The sequence below is a fragment of the Strix uralensis genome, chromosome 4 (genome assembly GCF_047716275.1).
Source record: "Strix uralensis isolate ZFMK-TIS-50842 chromosome 4, bStrUra1, whole genome shotgun sequence".
NCBI lineage: Eukaryota > Metazoa > Chordata > Aves > Strigiformes > Strigidae > Strix > Strix uralensis.
In genome coordinates this window covers 26,016,644-26,041,294 of record NC_133975.1, presented here as the reverse complement: position 1 = coordinate 26,041,294, position 24,651 = coordinate 26,016,644, and the positions used below count along the sequence as shown (strand labels likewise).

Below are 24,651 nucleotides of genomic sequence, written 5' to 3'. Positions count from 1 at the left end.
CAAAGCAGAACTCAATCTTTATTGTTCCAGCCACTCCTTTAGAGAGTAATTAAGAATTTCCTGTTTGGTGCTGGCAGAAGGGTGCGGCCTCGCTATACCACTGACGTCAATTCCTAAAAGTAGAGTTTAGCCTGTGTGGCACACCCACAGGATGTCTGAAGTCGTCCCTCCACCTTCATAAACATAATTTTTTGCTTTTGAAGCCCACAGGTACAGTGCAGGTAAGACACACACTAGCTACATATGAACTTCTGTAACAAACAAAAACATAAACATTCACGCATGTGAAAACACATCGAGCTTCTTAAAAGGTGTCACTGACCGTGGATATTTAGGTTTGAACACCGCCCCTACTGTAGAATTGGGGACAAACTGATTCTTTCTTCCATGTCGATGTTAGAAAAAGAAATAAGTACGTTGATCTAAAAGTGGCATTACAAATCTTGCAACCTCACAAAGTTGCGTTTGTCAACCTGTTAGCAGATCTGTATCACTACTTTTTATGTATTCTTTAGCTTTTAACTGAAAGTGAGTATATAATGTGCAGATATTAACACTCCTTGTCACAAAACCAGCTCCTCCATGGGACAGAAATAAGCTTTCTAGAACTCCTGTCTTTTCTCAGTTACTGTATTTCACATTTCTTTACTGATCGAATTACGCTTTCTAACACTAGGTTACATGAGTTACTTAAACCAGGTTTCTTTAGGGCCTAATTTTCATAAACACTGAATACCTACTTCTCTCAACAAAGTAAAGCGCATGTGTTAAACATAGAAAATCTTGTGTGGGAATTACCGACGTGGGAAAAGTTTAATTCTGTTATTAGTTCTTTTATTAGAGTTATAAGCTTGAACTTGGGAGCCAAAATCTCTTTCTTGGGTGTTTCTGTGACTGTTGAGTGATGTACTCGTCCATCACACATTAAATCTAGCTAAATATACTGTAATGGTGGGAAACCCCAGATGGTGATACTAGACACAGATGTACATATGCTTAAGTAAGAAAGGCAGGTTTTGGAGCTTCCAAAGAAAGGCTTCTCTAAAGCAATGCTCAGTTTTAATTCTGTTGCATACTAGTCTTCTTGGAGAAGCTCTGGCTTAGGACAGCAAGCAAACTTGGTTTGAATCGCTATGTGTGGAGGCTAGTCCTGGTAACATCTGGAAAAAGGAAGAAAAAGGATATTGGCTGTATACCATTTGTGCTGGTTTTCAATCTAAGAGCATGTAACAAAAGCGCTGAGAATTTGTCTCATTTTCCCTTTAGAGGAAAGGAGGCTGGCAAGCCTACAGAATGTTATCAATAATCTGATAGGGTGTGGCAGTTTTAAAAAATGGTTAAGGCGGTGTCAAAAATCAGAGGTAAATACTAAGTAAGTGCCAATAATAAAAGCACAGCCCTAATTCTTTCATTCCCTCTTACACAACCAGATACAAATTCATGTAAGTCTAACCATTTAAGCATCACTAACAGATAAAGAGTATCTTCCAAATATCATGTTACAATTTCAACAGCTTTTTTTCTCCTTCTTTACCAACAGACCAGACTGTGTTAACAGCATGAGTTAGACTTTGACACTTGCAAGAAAATGCAACGTTAATGAGGCTTCTTATATTTGGCCAGAGATTATTACCTTGAATTTGATTTTACTAATAACTGCATAGTTATGTCAATTATCAGACATACTAGAAAGTCCAGCAATCCCTACAGAAATGCCAGCAACATTATATATATATAACATGATGCCAAAAACTAACACTAAAGCAAAATCAGTCACTTAAAAATGAGACTGAAGCTTTCCTGTGCACCTTTAATGCAGCTTATGTGTCTGAATAGTGCATGTTGGGCAGTTGGAACCTATGAAAAATGATAAAAAATCATTGCCTAACTATAGCTCATAATGCAGAGAGAGGGGCTGATGAAGCTGTGAGAAAACAGGAAATTTTTTATAACGGTCTAGGTCTCTCATCTTGTAACTTGTGTGATTTGTCTATTTTTTTAATGATAAAAAGATAGAAACTACCATTTATGAATTTCTTATTGCAGATACAGCGGAGGTGAACTTGAAAGGGCTGGCTTTAGGAACGAGCAAGAACTGCAGCTCTACAGGACAGCTAGGAAGCAATTTAAGCCATTACAATGTGAGGACAGGCTCTCCGTAAACATAATGCTCTGCATGGGCAAGCAGAGAAGATGCTTCAGAAACATGGACTATTCAAGTGTTTTTTGTAACAACGCTACCTACACATTATACCAAATTTTATATTCTTTGGTCAGCGGATGGGTTTCCTGTGGAAACTGGAGTCATTGGGAAATAATTAATGCAAATCACTAATGCAGGTGACAAGGCTCAGCCTTGGAGGAAGGGTGTGGTAGGAGAGGACCAGCACTTACTGATTTGCTCTTGTTAAAGAGGCCTAACAATGAACAGAAGTAAACTGAAACATTTAATAGTCCTGACCTAGCAGAAGTTAGTTCCAAGTACATGCAGACCTGGCTCCCTTGTGCAGCAGGGTCCATTATGGAAGATAAGTAACTACCTCGTAAACATAGATGTTTACTATTTTATATTTATTATAATAAAACATATAAGGTTATTTTTAAATAAACAGCATATAGTTTATAAAAGCTAGCTGGCAACTAGTTAATTGCAAAGAGCCTGCAATCTACAAGCTGCATTGAAGCTGCTTAGAGACTTGAAAATGAGGAGGGGTGCCCACAAGGCGGCTGTGCAGAATGTAGTTAGCCCTGGAGCCACGGTGTACCTTCTAACCTGCAAACGGTCAGGAGCAGGAGGAAGAGGCTGCCTTCTGAAGGAAATGCAGAAGACCGCCCATCTCATGCTTCCTCTCTCTTTCTGAATCACCCCAGAGTCAAACACTGATTTTGGGAGTCTGGCTTGGAGCCCTTTTTCCCCACTCTACGAGGTGAGGTCTCATACAACTGCTCCGAGGGCAACGGTGAGCAGGAAGAAAGGGCAGAAATGGATTCTGAGGTCACGTACTATGAGCCCAGCTCAATTCCCAATTTCAGCTCCTGCCACAGCCATGCCAGCAGACTGCATGCCTGCCCAGAACACTGCCTGCTGAAGGATGAGCCAGGCTCTCAGCCGTTCCGCGGTTTTAGTTAAGTTGACAGAATTTTCCATAGAAAAATGGGAAACAGAAGGGTGCCTATGGCTCCTCAGGTACTTCCTGAGAAATTTTTAATATTTCCAATTAAAAAGTTTCCATCCCAGACCTCACTTCATTCTAGCTCTTGCTCTGCCTTCTGCAAACAGGACTGTTTTAAACCGAATTAGATCTCTGATCCAGTTCATGCACTGCCCCCAGTAACAGTTGTACCAGCACAATGAGTTGGTACTGGAGTGGAAACAAGCGTCTGGGAGGAGAGCGAGCTTCAGGAACTACTTGAGCTGCCAAAAAAACCACCCACGGAACAATGGCTTCAGGTAAACATGGAATTTCACTGGATATATACGGAACTTGTAGGCCTGAGGGGGTTCTTTCCACTAAGTAGCCAAAATTTTTTAAAAGACAAAGAGGTCCTCCAAGAAAAGAAAGTCACAAGACTCTTTTTAAAGAAAGGTATTTTAGGTAATGTAAATACAGAGATCAGTATGAAATGTCTTTACAGTATCTTTCCTGCTGGTTTTACTTGAACAGGTATCACTGCCTTATTGGGAGTCATACTTTCAGTAAATTGTTGGATGGGGACCAGAATTGCTTTAGAAATGCATTATATAATGGCAGGTCTATGTGGTTGTGATGTATAAATACGTATCAACTCCTGTACTGCTAAAGAGGAAAAAAAAAAGTTGAAATCACATTTCACAGTGGTAGTGAGGGAGAAGGATGTTTTTCTGTATTTTATCACATGTTCTAAAACACAGCAACACTCCTTCCCACTCCTCAAAACTGGTAACTGCTGCAATTCTTCTTCTTCATTCTTCTGCTGATTTTGGGACTACCGTTTGCTACTTACTCTTGCAACATTACTTGCTGAGGAGACAATGAGGTCATCATTGGAGGTGATATTTGTTCAGGATAGAAGTCAGTCTTTGATGGTTCACTTCCTGGCTCTACTTTGATTGTTTTCTTCAGTGTAGGCTTCTCATAAGACTCAATGACAGGCACTGTATCAAGGGAGGGTGGGAGAGGGAAAGCAACACATCAAAAATACAAAGATTTATGGAAATAAAAAATATATGTAAAAATCTACAGTTAAAACAGAAGAAATCCCCCAGTTCCATATTTAGTGCAACAATTTATGCTAAAATACAAAATCTTCCAGTTTTAGTCTATCTCCTGATGAACTATGATTCAAAACAATTCTATTAATTTTCATCAGTCCAACATTTTTAACAGTCCAAATCTCAGTAGATAAACAGCTGTATGCAGGTACAAATCACAACAGAATATGACCTTGGTAAGTTTGGTAAAATATTTACAGAGTAAATTCTATGCCTGCGTATTTTAGAAGACAGGAATTATGTTCCATTTCCTAAAATGAGAAAAACACACAAGAAAGTGCTTGGCTATATGGTTATTTTCCCAGGATGAGACAGCATAAAAAAACCCCTCTGATGACACCAACCTTGCATGCTACTTGGAGTTTCCATCTCATCTGCAAGAACTGTGGACACCATGATGGGCTGCTGAAGATGGGGAGCATACATAAAAGGAACCGGCTGGACCACAACAGGCTGTATAACCGGGAGTATTCCAGGGCTTCGCAGTCCATGGCGTGAAAGAGCAGCGGCCATTACAGGTGGGATTGTTATTGGCATGGAAATAGGCTGTACTCCTGGGGGTGATGGTGTGAATTTACTGAGAGGTGAGCTGGGTGAGGACAGAGTCAATCCAGGTGAAGTTCTCCTATGCACAGTCTGAAATTTTAGGGGGGAAGGAGAACTTCCAGTTGAAGGTGGTGAGCTCCGTTTGTTCACCGTAAGGTCTACTGGCTCCATCTGGATTCCATTTGATAGTCCTTCGGGGTTTGAGTAGAATTTATTGTGCAACATACTTGGTGTTGAATAAATGACGCTGTATTTGTTTGGCTTCATTTGGTCCATATAACTGGACGGGTATGACTGTCAGAAGGAGTGGAAAAAAAATAAAAGAAAATCAAATAGTAAGTCAACACACACAATTACTGCTGAAAAAGAAAAGTGGCTAATAAAACTGAGGCAAAATTAAAAGTTTCAAGAAAACACTTTAAGGTACTTCCTAAATAAAAATGAATTAAATAAAGCCTAAGATTTCACACACAGGAAGTTATCTGAATACTGATTCACTGTTTCAGAAGCAATATAAAACAGATGATGAAAACAAATTCTCAAGGCTTATTCAACTCTTTTTCTCCCTTATAAACTCCTTTTCATACACTAAGCTGCACATTACTCAACTGACCTGGGAGATACATGGTGCTATGTCCAGCATATAACTATATACTGAGGATCATGAAGTCAAGCAAGAGAGCAGTTAAATTTGTCTTAGAATTGCAAGTAATGGCTCCCAATCAGCTGCTTAAGTAACTGGGAAACAACCATCACTAAGGCAAGAAATTATGTATCTGAACCCTACAAGCAATAAAAAACCCACAGCTGAACTATATAAGCAATAGGTGACAAACTCAAGAGTGCAAAAGGTAAATTCTAAACCTTTTTTTTTCCTTTTTAAGAAAAAAAGTAGCGAACTAGTTAGTCTGATCTTGGAAAACTAGTACAAGGATAAACATTTGGCGTGTTGGAAGAATATTCCTGTTATAGTGGTTGTGAGCAGCTCTCATCACAAGATCATATAAACCCCAAAGCTAATCTTGACCTACGTGACGATCTCCACATTTTAGTGGAAATAATATTTGTAAACCAAGAAGTATTAACATTAATTTCAGAGTACAGTATTATTAAACAACTATCCAGATCAATTTGGCATTTAAAAAGTGTTGAAAACTGAGGTTGTTTACTAACAGATAACTTACAGTGGAAACCAATGTGATGTTCTAACATAGCACATAGATATAGAAAATGCAATCCACAGTTTTTTAGCCCTTAGATGATGTAATTTTTTTTAAAAAATGCTATCCTTGTATTCTAGGTAAGTAAAGCTTCACATTAAGGCTAAGTAGTTTCACACTAATATTAAAAAACTGCTGAATTCTTTGGCACCAAAAAGACTTTGATGAGTGGGATTAAAAAGATGTTCAAAATGGTAGAAAGTGAAACAGATTAAAAGTATAGAACTATTGTATTTTTATACAATTATTTCCATGACATTTCAATTTTTTCTTCCCAAGGTGGAAACCGGTTTCTTATCTGTCTTCCCTGTGAGGGACACTTAGTTGATTTTAAATGTCAATGTTAACTAAAAGTAATTTTGCAAAATGACACAAATGTATTTTTCTTCTTTTCAGTTACTGTTTGAAACAGTGAGTTTAGAAAATACTAAATTTTCCTGCTGCGTCCATAGCACTGTGATAAAACAACAAATGTGAGTCACCTATTCCATAGAATACTCAAATAAAGCAGCGTACACAGTGATGATTAATCTTCAAACAGTAAATACTACATTAAAACCTCTGAAACTTTATTGATTCCACATATGACTATTCTTATAAATTCAATCTATAAAAACATTCATCTTTGATGGTAATTAGTTCCTCAGAATTCTATTAAAATGCCACTATTGCTAGCAGTGCTGGCTAAAACAAGTTCTATAGACTTGCCACCAGGGCTGAGCTAAGCAATGAAATTATTAGCATTCTAAGTGATGAAGGCCACTTAATATTGCTAGAGTTTAATATTTAACAGTATTTAATATCTACTATTAAATTCAAAATTTAAACACATAAGAGATATTAAGTACTTCTGTTAAAATTGCTGTTACTGGTTTATGGTCCAAAGACTAATCAGCTTCAACAAACTGTGAATGTTCCACCACCAAGCACCAGTACATTTACAGTGCTGCAGCTTTGTCAGGGATGATCACTACCTAAGAACATCTTTTTTCACTGAAAGCACACTAGAAAGGAAAAAGACTATGCAATTTAAATCTTGGGGAATATTTTCCATCAACAGGTCTATTAAAGAACGAAGCAGCACGTCCAAGCTGTAACCTTTCTATATAAACAGTTATTCTCTTTTAGCCCTTCAAGTAACACCAAGTGTGTGTTGAAAAAATACCAAACTATTAAAATGTTGTGCAGAGAACTGTAAGCTAGAAAAGTTAAGTAATAGCTATTTAGACAAGCAATAAATACTTTCTAAGAATTAGGAAGAAAATAATGATTTTTTTAAGAAGTGATTATTCTAGGGACTTTGTATTTTACCCCACGTGCCTTCCATTATTTTGCATAGAAGATGTGCATTGCTGTAATTAATCTGGCACAGATTTAACATAAGCTTTTTTTTTTTGGCAGTTTGGGGAAGTTGAATAATTTTCCTAAACTTTTCTTCCTTCTGCAATTTTAATTACTATGTTTCTAGCTGAACTGCAGATAAAGTGATAGAAAAATGTGGTGCAACGAATTATCTGTGTTGGGAAGAAATAGGGTGACAAAGCTGAGAAGGATGATAGAACAACAAAAAGGAGAATATCAGACACTGGTGGAAAAGTTTTGCTTCGCTATCAATAGTGTGGTTGAAACCCCGTTCGTTTGGAGTAAGTCACACTCAGATCTATCTCCTGGTTCTGAAGTTAAGCTTCCTGTATCTTTCAGCATTGCAAAGTTTTAGTTTCTAGCTCCCTGGGATACAGACAGCAATTGCCATTAGGTTGAGATGAACCACCGGTTTCAGATTTGTTAAGTCACTTTCCCTTTCTTTGCCAAGGAACTAACAGTACCCCTTGGGGGATATGGGATGGAGAGTAAGGAAGACTCTGTAAATAGGGAGCATTAACAACAGCAAACAAAAAACCAGTCCAACTACCTCTGGTTTTCTAAATGCCTCCAACTGCAGGAAGCAGGAGTGTACTTCATAGCCTGCAAGAGCCGTCTTTTCTCACCTGTCAGAATTTATGCAAAGTATTGCAGTGGAACAACGGAAAATTAGGTATCATTGTTCTGTTTCCCTGAAGTATTTAAGATGATAAGATTTTCTTTGGATTTCTACTGTGGGAAGTAATAGTATATGCAGGATTTGGTCTGATGTGGACTGAAAAAAACCCAACAAATTTCCACTTTCCTGTAAATTCTGCTTTCCTAAATATCCCTGTGCAGAATGGTATGTCACTAGAGCAGATCACTGCAAAGATGCAGGATTGTATTTTAACACATACTCCTTTACAGTCTCCACTAGCTCTTTTTTACGTTTGATATCATCACTTTCCCTCTTTGGGCCTTACAAAACAATTCATTTATCTTTCCTTGCTGTTTGTTCATAACAAAACCCAGAGCACTAAAGCCACAAAGAAAATGGAAAATAATTCAAAGGAACTTCTAATATTTTTGAGTCATATCCATGTGGCTCATACAATTAAATCAAGAATAAAGACTGACCAAAGACATTACAAGCACACCTATCACCACCCAGAAGGCTGATGCTTCCACAAGATGACATCATCAAGCACTGATCTGATATAATTCACTAAATTCTGTTATACTGCCACAATGAAACATCATCTTTGTTGTACAGGTGAACAGATTTTGAAGCAATTCACAAAGTCTTTTATAGACTACATAACCCTACGAATTTAATTTTAAAATTCATCCAGCCTCTTGGAAAAACTGAAACAGGTGAAGAATCTGCTTATCTACTTACACTATTTGTCAAATCAGTATCATGTAAGAGGATGAATAGGATTTAATCCAAATAGTAGCTAATACACGAAAAAGCATTCTAACCACATGGAATTTGTATTCCAGTACATTACTTAAGACCTCAACCCCTTATGTAGCACATAGCTATCTTTAAGAACGGGTGAAACAAGTAGTTTTGGGACTGATGGAAGGGCAGAGAAAAACTGTTTATTTGAATTCGAAGAAATACAGTAACACATAAAAAAGCAACTTCTTCCACTGAATGGTAACTGGTACTTGTCTGAATATTTAAAAAGTCCTTGCAGCAAATATTCAGGTAGGACTCAGATGACTGTGTCACTAGTTCATTAAGAACTATCACAAAATGTGTTTGATAATTCAATTCAATTCAATAAATAGCATGAGCTATTTAGAGTGATGAAATACTGTGGGTGTGAGCTTCAGTCATCTCAGAAGTATAGTTAATCCTTTCAGCCACACACCCTGAAATACAGTGGTGTCAGAACTGTAATTTATTTCCTTCTCCCACCCCAACTAATGGGATTTTTTAAAGACAGACTTTGTACCTACAGTGTACGTTCAGGTAAAACAACAAATAATTCCTAAGGGGCTTCATATAGTTTGGCCTCTAATGATACTATTGGAATGAAACATACAATAAAAAAAAAATCCTGATTTTAGATTTCTGAGTTATGTCAGCCTGCAGTGAACTGAATGCTATGCTCAGCACTTCCAAAACATCACACTAAGAGTTTCTCTTTCCTTCTATCTCATCAAAAGAAGGTCAAGAAAACGAACACACTCAGTGACTGCTATCCTTTCCTATGTTCTCTCCATACCATGATTCCTCCCTTTAGAGGTGTCTCCAGAGCAGTTTCTGCTGGGGAGCCATGGCAGCAGGGCTCCAAGGAAGCCACAAGACCAAGCAGCGCTGGGGAAGCCAGGACCTCGAGGGCTTGGGGCGAAACAGCCTGTGTGTGTACAGAAGCTGCAACACAGACACTCCTCAGCCTCTATGGCATAGTACTCTCTATGAGAGGAACCTCACTCAAAAAATGTCCTTTTCTCTGGACTTCCTGCTTTTCCTTTCCGGCTTTTTTTTTTTTTTTCGTTATGCAGTAACAAAAAGGAAAGCATACAGATTTGGTAAAATGCTCTGAATACTCTCTAATGGCTGGTCAGAGTGATGACACCGAGTTATAAGAACATCTAAGATGACTCCAGCATGGAGGGTACCACATCTCTGCAAGAAGCATGTGGTATAGAATAAGCAACATTTGGAACTACAGTCTTGAAATACACTTGGCTTAGAAATGCTCCCTTGTTCTTCCCACTGCAGTTTTTCCTTCATCTGCTGGTCTGGGTAAGACGGGTCCCTCCTGTCCTGGTCAGTCTGTTGAGCAACCGACCCTGTCCATCTTGCAGAAGCACACAGGCTGTCTGAGGCAGCATACTGTATCTCTTGGGTGCATCATCCCAAGCCACTGCAGAACCTTCTTTGGGAGATGAAGGTAGATGTGTACAAAAGACAGCCTACAGTGTCTCTATAGCAATTTTCTGTTATTCATGTAATGACACTTTTATTGTAAAAGTGGCCCATTTTCTGCCTTTGATGGACACCATTAGCTATCCTTAGATAATCGTAGATAATCACCACTAATCTTAATAAGGTTATGCAATAATTGTGATTGAAGTGTCAGACAGACTGGCCAATAGTAAGGTTCTTTCTTGACACAAATATTGGAATTTGTCATACTTACACTCTCAGTGATAGATCAGTTATTTTTCTATCACTGCTCTCAAGTAAATAAATGCCATAAAAGTCAAACTGTAATTTTAAAATGCATATGAACTTAACTCTCAAGAAGTGTTATTAATAGCACTGAAGAAATCAGACTGCTTACAGATGCATTTAAATTGATGACAATTACTCTACATTTTAAATAGAACAGGAAGCAAACTTTTCATTGAAAGATGCCATTTGGAGCATGAGTTTAATGCACTCTAATTTATGCACACTGACCTCACCCTTTTAAATTATCAGCCTTTCTAGGGGTGTGGTTTCATGTTACACTTAATCTGATCTTACTGCAGGCTACTGCTGAAAGGGGAGGTCCTGTTCCCTCATCCTCCCCTCTCCCCTTGCTCTAGCATTGAGTAGCTGCACAGAATGAGTCAGATCAGCTTCCTGATCCGACACAAAAATAAGGGTATTTTTGGTGGGTTAGCAATTCTGACCATTCAGTGAGCTGATCCAAAGGATCCAAATCACTCTGTGGCCACACAGTTGCTTCATGTCATACAAAGGAGACACAAAGCTGGAAAGGAAGGAGGAAAGCCTGAACCTTCCCTTTCAGCAGCAACCTGCAGCTGGATAGGTGAAGTATGCATGAAACTGCTTCCTGAGGCCATATTTCCCTGGCAGCCTAAATCGTCACAATTCCCATTGTGCCCCTCCCAGCTACATGTTCCTGTTGTTATTGCTTATCAGACTCTTCTCTGAGATGACCCTACACACCAAGCTGACAGAAAATTAACCCAATGGAAAAGTCTCCCCTTCGCCTTTTTTCCCCCATCTCTCCTACGGTGTCCTGGTTCTCATCTGTTCACATGGTAAGGTAATACACCTGGCTTATCCAGCAAAAAGCCATTGCTTTTTTGGTCAGGATTAATTTTCTGCTGTTTAGAGCGCAGTTAGCCCCAGGCACATGTTGTCAAGACCAAGAGAGACACAAAAAAAGGGACAGTGAGAAGCTGTCCTTTTGGTTCAAAGGTGTAACACAGAAACCACAGGCTCTTGCCACTTCACTGTGAAGTCTGGCAACTTAATTTCAACCCACCTCCATGAGCAGCATGAGCTACAGAGATCATATTTGCACTGCTGTGGCTGAGGAGTACTTGGAAGTTCTCTCCTCTGCTCTGGGGATGGGATCACCAGCAGGGGTAATGGGGCAGGTAATTTAAGGGCAATAAATTCATAAACTACAGAAAAAGTTTTCCTAGAATGTGGATTTGATTGCCCTAAGAGCAAAACATAGCTTCACAGCCTTTCCTAAGCTAGTCCAAAGCTTAGAGAAATCTTGGTATGAATTTAAAGGTGGAAAAACTACGGAGTCATCACAAAGGCTAATATATTTTATAAGTCTTACCACTGAAACAGGCTCCATGGCTTCTTGCTTGATAGGGACTGGGTCAAACATTAGCATCTTTTTTATTCACCTGTTCTGATGACTCTGATGTCCTGGCCTGCTGTGGAAAGACAAGTGTTAGAAAGCAGCAAGAAATCCCCTAATCAACTTTCTGAACCATAGAGAACTTACTGTTTTGTCAGATTAATGTGAATAGTTCTTCATCTCCAACATAACTTCTTAAATATTTGACTATGCTTCATTTAAATATTTCACTTAAGTTTATTCTTTCCCAATTGCTACTGAAACAAAGGGCATCTGCTCATTTTAATGAAAGCTAATTTGAATTTTTATTGTGCATCTGAGCACTACTGAGATCACAGAATTGTCACTTTTATTAGCTGTGAGTGTATAAACACATCACAGTTTAGACTAAGCATTTCTCATCAGCATTACAACTTCAGAATAATCTTGTTTATACAAGTGAAGTGATTCTATAAAGGATATCTCTTTTCTAAGAGTCCTGATAGAGAAGTGGAAATTTTTGCATACAGTGACATTGAAATCAACACAAGATGAAAATCCAGGACTAATGTGGAGAGGTACATTCAATATGCTGCAATAACTTAACATTAAAAAAAAATCAGTTATTTCCCTGAGATAATAGATTTACCGACAATTCAATAACAATTTGTGTTAACGGTGCAAAACAAAAGCACTTCCAAAAATCTGGTTGTATTCCCTGCAGCTTCAGTTGTTTTTTCCAGAGTGTTTAACCTCACTTGTCCAATTCTAGCTTATCTCAAACTGCCTGAAATAAAAGTATTTAGCATAAAGCATGTCATAACTTAACTATCATACTACGCATGTGCCATGGTCAACTTGGAAAGGTGCTGTGAAGGAAAGGAGAAGACACCTCTTCTGGGCAAAGCCATAAGGGTACAGAGCAAAAATGAAGAGAAGCAAAGGAAAGTTGTTCTCAATCACATTTAGCTGTTGGCAAGCTTTTTATATATCACTTGAGGTTATACATTATATGACTTATGTTGAAGGAACAAGTTCTGACCATATGCTGTACAGTTCACAACTCTGCCTGGAAGTGGTACGACCTCTATTAACATATGAGGACAAAAAACATTTACACAAATTCAATTTTGACCAGTAGATGGCACTGGAAAGAAATAAATGCAGCCAGACTATATCATCCAGATAATTTTACCCTGAAAAGTAGGCTAAAAGCTCAACAACAGATCTGTAGTTGTGGCCGGGAAATTCTCCCAGCAATTTAAATGAAAATCTTAAGATGTACCTGCTCAAATTAAAACAATTCTAATAAGCCCAAACTAATGAACAATCTTGCAATTTATTATCACTTGTGTTTATAGATAAAAATTTGTTAAGAGCTTCCAAAGATGTCATGAGTTGTTACAAGTCTATCATTAATTACTCAGGTATATGAATAACGTTTTAAAGACTTATGGAAATAAATTCTCCACAATTCTTCTTACAAAAGTCAAAGTCCTGACAAAACCAAATTGCAAAACAAAGTGAAACAAATAGAGCAGCTCAATCTAATTTCCAGTTTAAACTTAACATGTTTTATTTTAGAAGCAGTTGTGTAAGAAGGCACTATTTGCTAAAAGTTGTGATAGTTTTGTAAATACTTTAAGTAGCTTGTGAGAAGGTTATTAATTATACAATTTTTCTTTGAATGGTTATCTTTTTCAGGTTTTTAACATTTCACATAGCTAGGATTAATGTTTCAGAAGACTGTCTTCTCAGAAATACATCCATATATCTATGCTTTAAATATATATGTGTATCTATGCATCACTCACACATGTTCCCACACGTATATATGCATTGTGAAAACAGAAAAAAAAGTTACAGACATTAAAAAATGTTCACAATAAAATGTAACCTCTCAAAACTCATATATAAGAATTTGGAACTTTCTTTCAGGTTTACAGAAACTTTCAATTTTTAGTTTATATGTGCATAGATAAAGTGACACACCAATTTGTACTTTAGTGAAAGAAGGAAGGAGGAGAAGGAGGAGAAGGAGGAGAGGAAGGAGAGGGAGGAGAAGGAGGAGAAGGAGGAGAAGGAGGAGGAGGAGAAGGAGGAGAAGGAGGAAAAGAAGGAAAAGAAGGAAAAGAAGGAAAAGAAGGAAAAGGAAAAGAAGGAAAAGAAGGGAGGAAAAGACAGAAAAGGAGGAAAATGAAAGAAAGAGAGAGAAAGCGGGGAGGAGTTTGTTCTAAGTAAGCAGTCATGCTCCCAGGCTATTCTTTTTGTAATTTTTGTTGTTTTAAAACTGGATTTTATTCAGTTTAAGAGTTACTCCTTTTCACCTTTTACTCCAAGAGAGTGCATGAAAGACACCTGACACACATTTCACATGTCATGCTACACATTCGAGTTATTTCCTGAGAGGGCTCTAAATTACTATGTAGGAATTAGACTGACATACACAACAGAAAGTGTACTGCACTGAATAAAAGTGAAAAGTAATTCTCAATCTTTCTCAGGTACAGTCATCTAAGAACACCAGAGGAAAACGTTACCCTTATTGCTGCATCACAGTGCAGGAATTGAGCACTTCTTTACCACGTTACTTTTTAAGTGGTAGGTTTCTTTTCCCCATTTGATAGCAACTGGAAACCGATTTTAAAGAAAGGAAAATTAATACGTAACGTTTGGTCCTGTCAGTCCAGATCAGAGGGTCAAATTCTTATTTGGTAGAAACTGATGGAGCTGCTATAGAGTCAATATAAACCAGCTTTGGGTCTGGCATTTAAAATTTACCTCAGAAGGACACTTGCCTAAGGCTGCAAATAAACTCACACAACAATTCTCTTTGTATTTAAAAATAATGCTCCAAATTGGTTGGTTGGACCACATTCACAAGCAAATACATGCATGCACACTCACACAGAAATAAAGCATGTTACTTCTAGTAAGAAGTCAGTTTTTCCTAGTCTATTTGCAAAATCATGCCTACTGACTCAAAATCTCTCTCTGCTAAACATCTGAGAAGGGGCAACAGGGAAGGTAAACAGTCTTATCTGTTTCTATTACAGAGGAATGAAAAAACAGTTGGGTTCTACTTTACACACTGATTTCATAATGTACTTGTTTGAAAGCCCACAAGTTGTTTAGTAAATACAACTAATTTCTGGAAAATCAAAATACCGTCTCTCATTCCTGAGGTACCCTGGAAAAAACAGTGAGGCGACAACAATGTATTTATATTAAGTGTATTAAAAAATAAGGGCCTTTGTCTTTCACATTATTAGATAAACTATTTTGCATTAAAGGGTGTTTTTCATGTGGGTTAAAAGAATTTAAAATGCATGTAATCTGAAACTAAATAATTAACTACAATCCAGTAGGCAAACATTCCACCCTCTTTTTTTTCTGCTAACAAGCCACCCAGTTTTACTTTCTTGCCTCCTCCCATTGACTCCACCCTGTGGATCTCTGCCAAGTCAGTCCAACTTGTCCAAACAGGACATGGCTTTTGATAAGATTTTGCTCACACCCTGTACTTCAGAAAGACAAATGAAGCAATTGGGTTTTGTATGCAAATAAGGACAGGTGTAAGGTAAAGTCCAGGCAAAGTCCTTCGGTATTTTCCTATCTGAAGTCCAGTGAAGACAGCAAGCCAGAAAAAACACAAACTCTCCGCCCTTATGATCCAATATGCAGTGAAGTACCCCTTCCAGAAGGGAAGTTCATCATTGGTAGAGCTCATCTCCTTGTCAGTACTGAAGACTCCTTGATATTAACTTCCTGACGGGTATGGTTTACTGCTTCAAAAACATAATTAAGAGTAAATGAAAGCCTAAAGGTACTTAACATGTATTCTGACAATAAGGACTTGTATAGATTATTTACCCTGGATGCAATGAACAAAGCGGTTAAAGAATGCACCCAGACTACACATCTGCACTGCAGAGCAGCTGGAGAAGAGCAACCGCATTGCAGCTACTCCCAGCAGCTCTGTACATCTATCTTCAAGGTCCACCAATTCTGCAAACCTGTTATGAAAGGAAAGGGTGGGGTGGAAGGCCAGTTTTGACTGTGCACATCCAGCAAGTACAGAGCCTCCCTCTAACATAGAGCTTTTGCTCTCATTAAGTACCTGGAAGAGTAGTCAGTGACCTGACTCTTGTTGCAGACAGAGGGGTGGTGACCATAAATTCTGTCTCTTCACCCTGCATGAAAGCATGCACAGGGTTTGCTTTCTCAATCTTTGTGCCTGGGGGAAACAAGGAATGCTATCCTGTGGTACAGTGAAGCTTTGTCTAGAAGCTTCAAGGTATGATTGTTATTGTTGGTCTAATTACAGAATTATGTAATGATATCTGCTAAATTAGCACTGCATGAGTGCCCTCTGCAAAGACACTGCAGCTCTTGCAGCACTGTTGGTACCCAGCAGCCAACATAAGCCACGCAGGCAAGGATCTTCAGTCCAAGCCCTTTGGGACTTAGGCTGTTGCTCAAAAACTCTTACTTCTTCTGTGAGCCTTGAGTCAAACTTCCCCTGATACTAAGGAGAAGTGACAATATCGGAAGACTCTCCCCTGATGAAATCCAAAGGGTGGGGTGGTGTTCTGAACCTGGGTGAGAATTCTTCTTCAGTGGAACCTTGAAAGAGAGTTCAACAGAGAAAAACCAGTTTCTGAGAGCAGGATTCCCTGGAAAAGGTACAAAAGGTGTTTTCCAAGGCTAGTAACAAGATGTGTTTGCACTTACTGTACCAGTTGCTCATCAAGATCTGAGTCAGCAAAAAAGTGTTTCTAAAGTTCCATTAACTTTAATGGGAAGTAAGCAAGCGCTTAGCTGCACTGGGCCCCAAAATAGCAGCAGGCAAAGAAACTCTCCAGCTCAGCACAGCAGTCAGACTCAGTCAAAGCAAGCAAGAGCAGGAGAAGGAGCAAAGGCCCAGACACAGTGCAGGGGGAAGAGACTGGAGCAGCCAGCCCATGAAGAACAGACCAGGGGGAGAATCATGAAGAACTAGCACAACAAGAAAACATTTCCCTGATTGGCAGCCTTGTGTTCACTGGACTTCCACCGGGAAACGGTAATAACTGTTGAAAAACTTAGGATGTTGAAAAAGTTAGGGTATCATGTAAAAATAAAATGGTACCTGGGCAAAACTTTTCTGCTGAAAGTTATACTTGACAGAACGAAGAAAAACACTATTTCTATAGGATTCTGTTATTTAGTATTTCAGACTATTTTTGCTTTTTATTGACTTGAAAATATTTTACCTTCCTCCTTACAGAACTGCAAGCAGGCTGAAAAATCTGGTTTTTTTGCACAACTTGTGCATCGCAACTTTGCTGACATCACTTTGTTTGACCCAGTACTGCTCTGACATAGTAACTTATTAGTTGTGTAGCAGACTAATTAGTATTTCCATTAAATTTATGATACTACTGTTGCAGGCTCTTTGAAGCCACATGCCTGAAAATGGCTGTCTTGTATGTAAAAATTTGGGACAAAAATGTTCTTGCAGTGCTCATTAAGAAAATGTCTTCTCTACCAAGGAAAGATGGAGCCCTTCAGTTCTACATTTACTGAATGTAAAGGAGAGAGAAAGAAAACTTCTTGTGGCACCTCCATTAGACAATATTCTCCCTTATCAGTGCAGACTGCTGTCTGGTTTCCTGTCTCAAGCTACTTCTTAGGAGGAGAAACAGTCTAGTAAGGATAAAAGATCAGACTTTTGAAAACAAGTGAAGTATGTGGAATGGTATGATAATCTTTCCCTTCCAAACTGAACTTTGGGGTTTTTTGTTGTGTCTTTCTTAAGAGGGTAATTTTGAAGAGAATTTAAAAGGAGAAATATAAATCCTACCTTTTTATTAGAAGGGAAGAATGACAGAAAATACTCTTACATAAAGGGTTCTGCTATTTCATGAAACATATGAAACAGAAATTCAACATTTTTGATAGGATGGGGAAGAGGCAAAAAATCTAATCCTAAAGAAAGGAAGTGTAAATTTATGAATAATAGCCTAAATGATTAATTTGAATGAGGATTTGAATACAGGGCAAATGTCGATGAACTTCTATGTACCTACGGAAGTGGAAAAAAAAAAACAGGGAGAAGAGCTGGATAGCATAGTGGGTACAAATGAGACAGTGATCAAAGCAGCTTAGACTCTTTAAAAGTGGAAAGTCTGTCATGCCTTCATGGATCAAGTTAGTTTGTTGGTAACACACACTGACTGCATGATAGGCAGACCACGCGTTTGTTTTTTTTTCCATTCTGACTTAGTTTACTATTAAAAACCTGTTAGAGCTTTATCTTTCCATTTGGCTGATCTACACTTACACTTCCTTCCCCTGGGAGATATCAACTACAGCTAAAAAACCCTCAAAGGAAGCCTCGGCATCAAGTGAATGCTTAACAGGGAAGGGTTAAATCTCTCCTAAAACCAGCTCTGCCAAACTTCATATTCTGGACTGGAAGCAACTACCCTCGGAATGAAAACACAAAGCTTCAATGCTGACAGCATAAAAGAACTCTAAAAGACCTCCTGTTACTGGTGTTAATTAATATTAAAAAGTTGGTTTACAAAACTATTATAATTTTAATCTCAGTCCCTGATTTTGTGGAACTTCTGGCTACAAGAAGGTGTGAACCACAAAATTTACTGCATTTATTATACACTGGTTTCCAATATTAAATGCAGCTAAATGCAGCACTTTTCCTGTGTCATGGAAAAAAAGATTAAATATGTTTGAAATCCTGTGCAAATTAACAGTACCAGAATTAAGCTATTTAACTGGGTTCTAATGGATAAACTCATCTGTGGTATTCTAAAATTAACAGAAAAACAACTAAGTAAACGCAGCTGAGAGTAACAAATGAAAATAATTAAAAAACAACTTACCAAAACTGTGTGGCCAAACACTTCTTATCTGGATTTCTGAATAGACAAAAAACAAGTTGATGTAAGGATGTGCACATAATTCAGTAAAGATTATTTTTTCACATACAATTAAGCCCAGAAAGGGGAAGTTTAAAGCATGTATTTTGGACACTTCTTAAAAGATACCTGCAATGATCACAAACAGCTAACTTTTAGCATTGGAAACAGCAAGAACTAAAGGACTACTTTAAAATCAAGTGAAATAAAAAAAGGGGTAAAATGAAAGGGTGGAAGTATTTCTGTGTGTACAGAAACCATGCATATTCCAGCCCATAAGTAACTGACAAGAATAAACATTCCATCTTGCATTTTCATCCAGGGTCTGATTCAAAGCCCATTGAAGTTAATGCAAGTCTTTCTCTTGATTTCAATGAGCTTTGGCTTGGGTCCTTTAGCTCTTCTTCTGTCAGATCCAAAGCAACAGAAAGATTTATGTTCTCTTTCTGAATTTCCTCTCTATGTTTCTCTATGTCTGCCTGCAACAGGGTGGGGAGAGAAGACAAATATAGAAAGAGGAGTAAAAAATTCATTTCTACGCCTTCAAAAATATGAAATGTGGGACAGCCATACCTATTTATTCCAAAGAAAAGTTAGCCAGCAGTGCCTATTTTTCTATTTTACATCTGGAAGACAGTGCATCTTCCAGTTTGTATAAGGAGAAAATATCTCTTCTGAGATCTGGAAATACAAAGTGCTTACGGTGGGCCATTCAGGTTGGGTAGGGGCAGAAGCCAAAACCCTCATACAAGTATGAGCCTGCAGATGTGGATTCTCTTCTCACTTAAAACTCTTTTACACCAGTGTAACTCCATGGCTTTAATGGATCTATTCCAGATCGGCTGATGAGCAAGTGAAGGCAGAAACTGGCTCACAACTTTCTGGAGACTCGAGTAAAAGTTTTCAGCAAAGGGAGTGCAGCTCTCCACCCCCATAACTATATTGGAGTTGAGGGCGTGCGTTAAAGGTTAACTTGGAAACCTCGTTATGACATAACACAGTCATCTTAAGCAATCGTGAGTGTGTAGAGACACGATAACTCATTGGGTGGGGATTGGGAGTTGAGGGGCAGTGACAAGGGGCCTGGACAAGGCTACCGATCTGCCAGAAAACAGCCTGAAACAGGAAAGAGCACCACATATGCCACTTGGAATGTGTGACGCAAACCCCAGCCTTGAAACAAAGAACAGGAAACAGCTCTGCTGGCTGCGCTGGGGAGAAAGCACAGAGAAACATTTAGGCGGCCCTCCCTGACCCTATATTCATGAGCAGCTGGAGTCTTTTAAAACAACAACAGTGGGTGGAGGTGTTTGTTCATTGGGTGTGAATAAAAACACTGTCCTTATGCAGGGGACCTGCCCTATTTACAAACAGGCTCTCTTAACATAAGGGAGCAGGAGATTTTTAGACACCACAGGTCATGACAATTAGCTGGAATCTTCCCTAGGACCAGTTGGTTTATTACTGTATTTACAGAATGCCAGTAGCTAAACAGAGCTACAGCTCTGTGACATCAAACAGGCAGCGCCCAGCCTGACAGTAAGCACCTTCTTTGCAGAGAGAGCCAGGGGCATCAGACCATTGCAGGAGTGATTTGAAGCTGGGGGTTGCTCCTGGACAGTGTCTTTCTTTTGTCCAGTACTGCTCAATAGCTGAGGACCAACTTCACTCAGTGCACCCAAGAATATTTTTCTAAGCCGTCAAACGCTTAGTCTTCTACATCCCTGTTTATTTTTGAAGAACCCAAATATATAGCTGAATAAATGAAATAAGCTGACAACATGAGCCAGAAGAAAGGCACATCTTGTCTAGATGTCATGCAATATAGTAATTTCAACGTTTGTTTTCCTTCAAAACCGTGTTTCAAACACTCTCTCTTCTCTTACATACTTTGCATCAGTTATTTACACACCATGGGTGGGACATCTAATATCATCCAATGTGAGAACATGTTATAGCGAAGTATGTGGACACATGCCACAGCAACAATAATAATTGCTGTGGGGTTTCATGGATGAAGTTTAACAACGCACACGAGGTGACAACCGGCTAGTACAGCATCTATGCAGCAATGCATGGGTGTAGGTTTTATGCTGATATTATCAGTTCCTTACTTTCTTCATACTGAGTATCTGGAAATGTAAGTAATTTGGTGGTTGTATAACTCCCATCTCTATAGCCTTCGACTAATCTCACTCACATTTACATCACCATTTATCTGAAGACTTTTGCTTTTGGCTAAACAGGTGTTGCCTAGGTCAAATCCTCAGAGTTCCTAAGGGCTCCCTCACTGTTCTGCTACCTAGAGGAAGTCTTGCGCAGTTTCTCAGGGAAGGGAAAAACCATTTAGTAATTTTTTTTCCCCTGCTGTTACCCCCAGTCCCCACTGTGGTCTACAACATAGCTATAACAGTGTGTGCAGGGGTAAAAAAAAAAAGTATTTGCCTGCTTGGGAAAAAATAAAAAAGGGCACTCCAGTCAGTTTTTTTATTTTGATACTAGACAAAATATTCTTAAAAATACAAGAGGAAAGTTAGTTTGAAATAAATTTCTTCTGGGTCAGGCAGGATTATCAAATCCAGATGTAATTCCTCTCATACAAGAAGCAGCTCCTCATGCTATTATCAGCACAGTGTATCTTAAAAGTGTTCTACGGAAAAGTCACCAGTGAGCAGCTGTACAGTCTTTTGTTTTCAATACAGGTAATGAACATTTATGGATGTCAGTTTAAACTAAGTCAAGTCTTCAGAGCTCTCCTATCAGCCACCCAAACTCAGCTTTTCCCAACAGTAAAACCTTCAGAGTTCAGCTCCACGAACAGTGACACCTCCTGAATCTTCAAAGGCAAGGAAGCAAATAAAACACAGCAGACAGTGCAGGTACAGTACCCAAATCACCAGGGGAGTACACAAAGCAACTTTAATGTATTTTTTTCATATAACTCCCGAATGACCACTTGAGCCATGCTGAAACAGGTCTTTCTCCCAAGCGCTGGTTAGGTGCTGGGATCTCCCAGCACGGGCTCCTGCTGCTGAACCTTCCTTTTCCAGGGCTGCCCGAGCTGTGCCAGGCACTCACCTGACAAAGGTCCAAAGCAAATAACTCCTATTCCCATTTCGGCTTTAAAAAAACCCCAACAAAGGGCATCCAGAAAAGGGAAGCTAATTACGGTCGTTATTTCTAACTCCACACTTAACTGCTGTGCTGTGCTAAGGTTAGATGACAACACGGGGGGTACATTTTTGAGAGCCGGTCTCATCCTTGACTTCACCGGGAGTTAAACTGGGGACGCGGCGCTGCCCATCAGCTCCGCGCTACTGCTGGGACAGCGGCAACCGGCGAGCTCCCGCCCCGGCATGTCCCCCACCGCCCTCGGCGCCGGGGGACCCGCTACGCTTTTCACCTCGGTTCCGCCCGGCACGGCAGCCCGGCCGGGATCCGACGACACCGCTGTCTCTAACCGACGACGAGCCCGTCACACCCCGGCGGGAGGCCGGCGGCTGCGGCTCCGCTCGGCGGGAGGGCGGCCCCGAGGGGCGGGCGGCCGCTGGCCCTCCCGCCAAGGGCAGGCGGGCGGACAGCCAGCGGGGGAGGGCGCCGCGGGGCGGGGGGGGGGGGCGGCCCCGGCCCCGAGCGGCGCCGCCGGCCACACAGGTGCGCTGCCCGCCCGGGCGGGCGCGACGGAGGGCGGCAACCCCCCCCCTCCCCCGGCCCCCCCGCCTTGCCCCGCCGCCCCACCGGCCACGCAGGAAGTTTCACAGGCGCCGCGGCGGGAGCCCTGTGGGGAGCCCCCGCGCCCCCCTCCCCCCCCGGGACAAGTCCTGCTCCCCCCTCCCCGCAGCTGCGGGCCAAGGAGGCTCCCGGCCCCGCCGCCCCCCGGCCCGGCTGCGGCTCCCGCTTGCCCCGGTGGCCGGCGGCATCCCACCCCCTGCCGCCCGAGGCTCCGCGCCGCTCGCAGCGCCTGGAAACTTTCCTCCTCCGGCACCTCCATCCCGCAGCCGGCACGGCCCGGCCCGGCCCCCCCCGCCCTCACACTTACGCTCGGCGGGCGGTGCGGAGGGCGCCGGGCCTCCGTCGGCTCCCGCAGTGCCGGGGGTCGCGCTGTGTGGCGCGGGCTGGGCGCGCGGCGGCGGCACCGAGGCGCGAGGCCGGCGTGTCCCGCGTCCCCGCGGCTGAGGCGCCTCCGCGGTGGCTCCGGGTCCGTGTGTGAGGAGGAGCTGCCCGCCCGCCGCCCTGCCTCCCGCCCTCCGCCCGCTCGCCTTCCCCCCGGGCTGCTGGCACCGGGCCGCGCTGTCACATGACGCCGGCGCCGCTCGCCCTGCCAGGCTCCCCGGGCCGGCGGGGTGAGTGGCGGTGGGAGGGTCACGGCGGGGAGCGCGGCCGGGCGGTTCCCCGCCCGCGGGGTGGAGGCTCCGCCGAGGGGCCGGGGCGAGTCACCGCGCACAAACAGGCGGGCACGCACTGACTCCGCGCCGCCCGCCCTGCCTCCCGGGGGCAGACAGCCTCGCACAGACACTAATTATCCCCAGCAGCCCGGGGAGAGGGGAGGGGAGGGGAAGGGCGGGGCGGGGCGGGGAGTGGGGCCGCCACCGCCCCGCTGACAAACCTGCCCGTCCGGCTCCTCCTCCCCGCCCGTGTGTCAGGCAGAGGCGTGCGCCTGGCACCCGGCCCCGCAGCGCAGCGCACCCCTTCCCCTCCCTCCCTCCGCGCCCACCCCGGCCGACCTGCGGCGGCGGCAGCAAAACAGCAACACCCAGCGCCCGGGGGGAAGGAAGGGAGGTGTTCGCGCTGGGGCGCTGCCGCCGAGCTGGCTTCGCCGGCGGGGGCTGGGAAAGGGAGGGGGACGGCGCGGAGCCGGGCGGCGGCTCCCCCGGCCCTGCCGCCGCGGGGCTGCCCGCGCCGCGCCCCGTCGCGCCGGGGAGGTGGCGGGGCCGGGCGAGGCGAGGCCCGGCGGTGCGGGCCGGCGGCCGGAGCGCGGCGGGCGTGGGGCAGAGGTGTCGGCCCGCCTCCGCCCCGGCTTGGCGGCTCGCCCGCCCCGGCCGCCGGGACTGCCGGCTGCCTGAGGCCCCTGCCGGGGTGGTGTTTTTTTTGTTTTTTTTTTTTATGGCTGCGATCAGCTCGTCGCGCCCGGGTGCGCTCCCGCCTCCCGCCGGGGAGAGGCTCCGCGCGGGAGGGAAAGGGGCAGACGGGGAGAGGCGCTGCCAGATCCCCTCGGCTCGGCCTCCCCTCGATGGAGGTGGCGGCCCCGGGGCGGGTCGGACCCCCCACCCCCTCCTCCTCGCACCGCCCCTGCCTGCTCGGCCCCGCGACTGGCACCGGCCCGGAGCAGGGGTGGGGGTGTGTGTGTGTCCCAGCCCTCCTTCTCTCCGGGCTCCTCGGCGCTGAGCCGGGAGCTGGCGGGGCTGAGGAGGCGAGGCGCGGCCCGGCCCGGCCCGGCCCCGCGGCGCGGGGGCACCGGGGCACGCCGTGGCGGGCGGGAGCCTGGACTGCTCCCAGGTCTGGGCTTGCTGTTTGAGACGGAGTTTTCAGCGGGGTGCACTGCACGTACGGCCCGTGAAACGGGAGCCGCTTATCTCCGTACCCAAGGACAGTCCGAGGGACTTCACTCAGAGCAGGCGTTTTTAAAAAAAAGTATGTCCTGGCCTACTGTCTCAACTCCATTGGTTAGGGAAAGGTGCTGCCACTAGTGCACTGTATTGTGCTTACAGTTGTTATAGTGTGCCGTACAAAATCATGTCCTCTCCTGATTAATGTAGGGTACCTAAAATGATGCCAAGGAGGAGGCAAATGCTGTGCTTGACAAGGCCCTGTCCTGC

General features: G+C 42.7%; 1 protein-coding gene across 3 annotated transcripts in view; it reads right to left on the bottom strand.

Annotated features, from left to right (window-relative positions):
- KLF3 (KLF transcription factor 3) overlaps positions 1-23,113 on the bottom strand; it is a 28,872-nt gene extending 5,759 nt beyond the window's left edge. Inside the window, exons 1-5 of one of the 3 annotated variants that reach the window (XM_074865978.1) lie at positions 22,875-23,113; positions 18,800-18,835; positions 11,910-12,009; positions 4,597-5,092; positions 3,985-4,135 (exon numbers count right to left, since the gene is read on the bottom strand). In XM_074865978.1, coding sequence (XP_074722079.1) covers positions 3,985-4,135; positions 4,597-5,092; positions 11,910-11,966 — 704 coding nt within the window. In that variant the 5' untranslated portion in view covers positions 11,967-12,009; positions 18,800-18,835; positions 22,875-23,113. Of the gene's footprint in view, positions 1-3,984; positions 4,136-4,596; positions 5,093-11,909; positions 12,010-16,404; positions 16,511-18,799; positions 18,836-22,874 lie in introns of those variants that run through there. The other 2 variants (XM_074865977.1, XM_074865979.1) reach the window with 2 other exon arrangements.
- Positions 23,114-24,651: the final 1,538 nt, after the last annotated feature.